The sequence below is a fragment of the Sinocyclocheilus anshuiensis genome, unplaced genomic scaffold (assembly GCF_001515605.1).
Source record: "Sinocyclocheilus anshuiensis isolate Anshui unplaced genomic scaffold, SAMN03320099.WGS_v1.1 scaffold496, whole genome shotgun sequence".
Taxonomy (NCBI): domain Eukaryota; kingdom Metazoa; phylum Chordata; class Actinopteri; order Cypriniformes; family Cyprinidae; genus Sinocyclocheilus; species Sinocyclocheilus anshuiensis.
Window position 1 is genome coordinate 641,809 of NW_015555736.1, and position 1,673 is coordinate 643,481.

Consider the following 1,673-nt stretch of genomic DNA (forward strand, 5'->3'; position numbering starts at 1 on the left):
TGAGGTTTGTCCAGCTATTATTTGTATGCACACACACATATATATATATATATATATATATATATAATGAACAATACACCACCAGACAGCTGCACTTACTATCATGTGCATATTGTTCCATGTTGCCCACAAATAAAATAATAAATGTATACATAGATAGTGTTTGAGAGTGTTTAACAGTCCTTGTCTCTATTGTGTTCTTCAGCTGTGTCAGGCCAAAGGTTTTATCTGTGAGTTCTGTCACGGGGAGGAAGTGCTTTTCCCTTTTCAGAGAGACACCTGCACCCGCTGCCAAGGTCAGACATCAACATACTACAAGTATTTTCAACACACTCTGTTAATAATTACTGTCAAAGTCTTGAGACATTTGGAAGCAATGTTTTTGTCCACCTTGGGTTATAGTGCTTAATCATTTAGTAGTCCGTGGAAGATGAGAACTCAATGAGAGTAAGCTGATATAAGGCCATTCCTGTATTTCATAAAATGACAGTTGCCTTGTACCTTGGACTTTTTTTTTCTTCAGACTGCAGAGCCTGTTTCCACATCTCATGTTTCCGTGATGAATCATGTCCCAAATGTGCCAGACTGCAAAAACGAAATAAACTTCAGGAAGACATCAAGTTATGAATTCTCCTACATGTCCCTCACTGCATTTTAAAGCTGTGTAAAAACATCCAGGTGTTCAGAGCTCTTGGACTGTTCAGCTACTGACATGCATTACATGCTGTAATTTTGTAAAGCATAGATTAATATATTTTTCATATTGTTTCATATTGCATTTCCATTAAGTAACAAGCATTGCGATGTGTGAACACAGAGACGTGCCAACCTCTAGTATGTTCATATTTTGAATGGTTACAGAGAATCAGGATTAATTTAAGTGCCAGAGAATGTGATCACTCAGATTTGAAAACACACAGCTGATATTTGGACATTAAAATTCAGCTGTACACATTTATTCTTATTCCCTGACAATACAAAATGTTTTTTCCCCTCCATTTTCCACGACATCTCAAATTATGGAACGTATTTAAAAGCATTCTGTAGTCTAATTTACATTTTATATTATGTAATATTAAAAATGATTGTTTTTTTAATATTTTATTCATTATTATTTAATAATTGTATTTATTTTTTAGGATTTAAGACTAAGATATGTTTAAGATTTAAAGTCTTAAAGTTTCTAAAATAGAAAAAGTGTCCTATTTAAATTTGTTGTAAAACAACATCAGGAACCTAGAAATGCTCAAAATGAAAGCAGAATCCTATTATTTAAAGGATTAATGAATCGACAAAAAATGAACTGTCAGAAGTGGGATTCGAACCCACGCCTCCATACGGAGACCAGAAAGCCCGCTTCACAGGAAAGTTTGAACCTTGAGTCTGGCGCCTTAGACCGCTCGGCCATCCTGACGTACATGACCTAACGCACTGAAGCCTTTCTGTCCGTTTTTTAGTAATCTATCTTTTACGACGGCTTCTCTCACTCGCATTTAGGGTTGCTTGCCACCTTCAGCGAGGCTAAATAAGGGACACCCTTGCAGAGAAGCATTTCAGTTAAAGGTATCGGCCTATTGTTTTTTTTTTTGGATAGGCTGTTAATATAATATTCCATACATTATCAGAGCTTGGTAGACATAATTATTATATTCTTAGACATTATTAGACAGATG

At 35.4% G+C, this 1,673-nt stretch overlaps 1 protein-coding gene and 1 non-coding gene across 2 annotated transcripts in view; one reads left to right on the forward strand and one right to left on the reverse strand.

Annotated features, from left to right (window-relative positions):
- The window catches only part of rubcnl (rubicon like autophagy enhancer), an 8,602-nt gene extending 7,585 nt beyond the window's left edge, over positions 1-1,017 (forward strand). Inside the window, exons 11-12 of the mRNA XM_016466604.1 lie at positions 206-296; positions 524-1,017. Coding sequence (XP_016322090.1) covers positions 206-296; positions 524-627 — 195 coding nt within the window. The 3' untranslated portion in view covers positions 628-1,017. The remainder of the gene's footprint in view (positions 1-205; positions 297-523) is intronic.
- A 287-nt stretch (positions 1,018-1,304) lies between these two features.
- trnal-caa (transfer RNA leucine (anticodon CAA)) lies at positions 1,305-1,414 on the reverse strand. Its single transcript has 2 exons — positions 1,377-1,414; positions 1,305-1,350 (listed from the first exon to the last, which is right to left on the reverse strand). It is a non-coding gene; the product is annotated as a tRNA-Leu (tRNA).
- Positions 1,415-1,673: the final 259 nt, after the last annotated feature.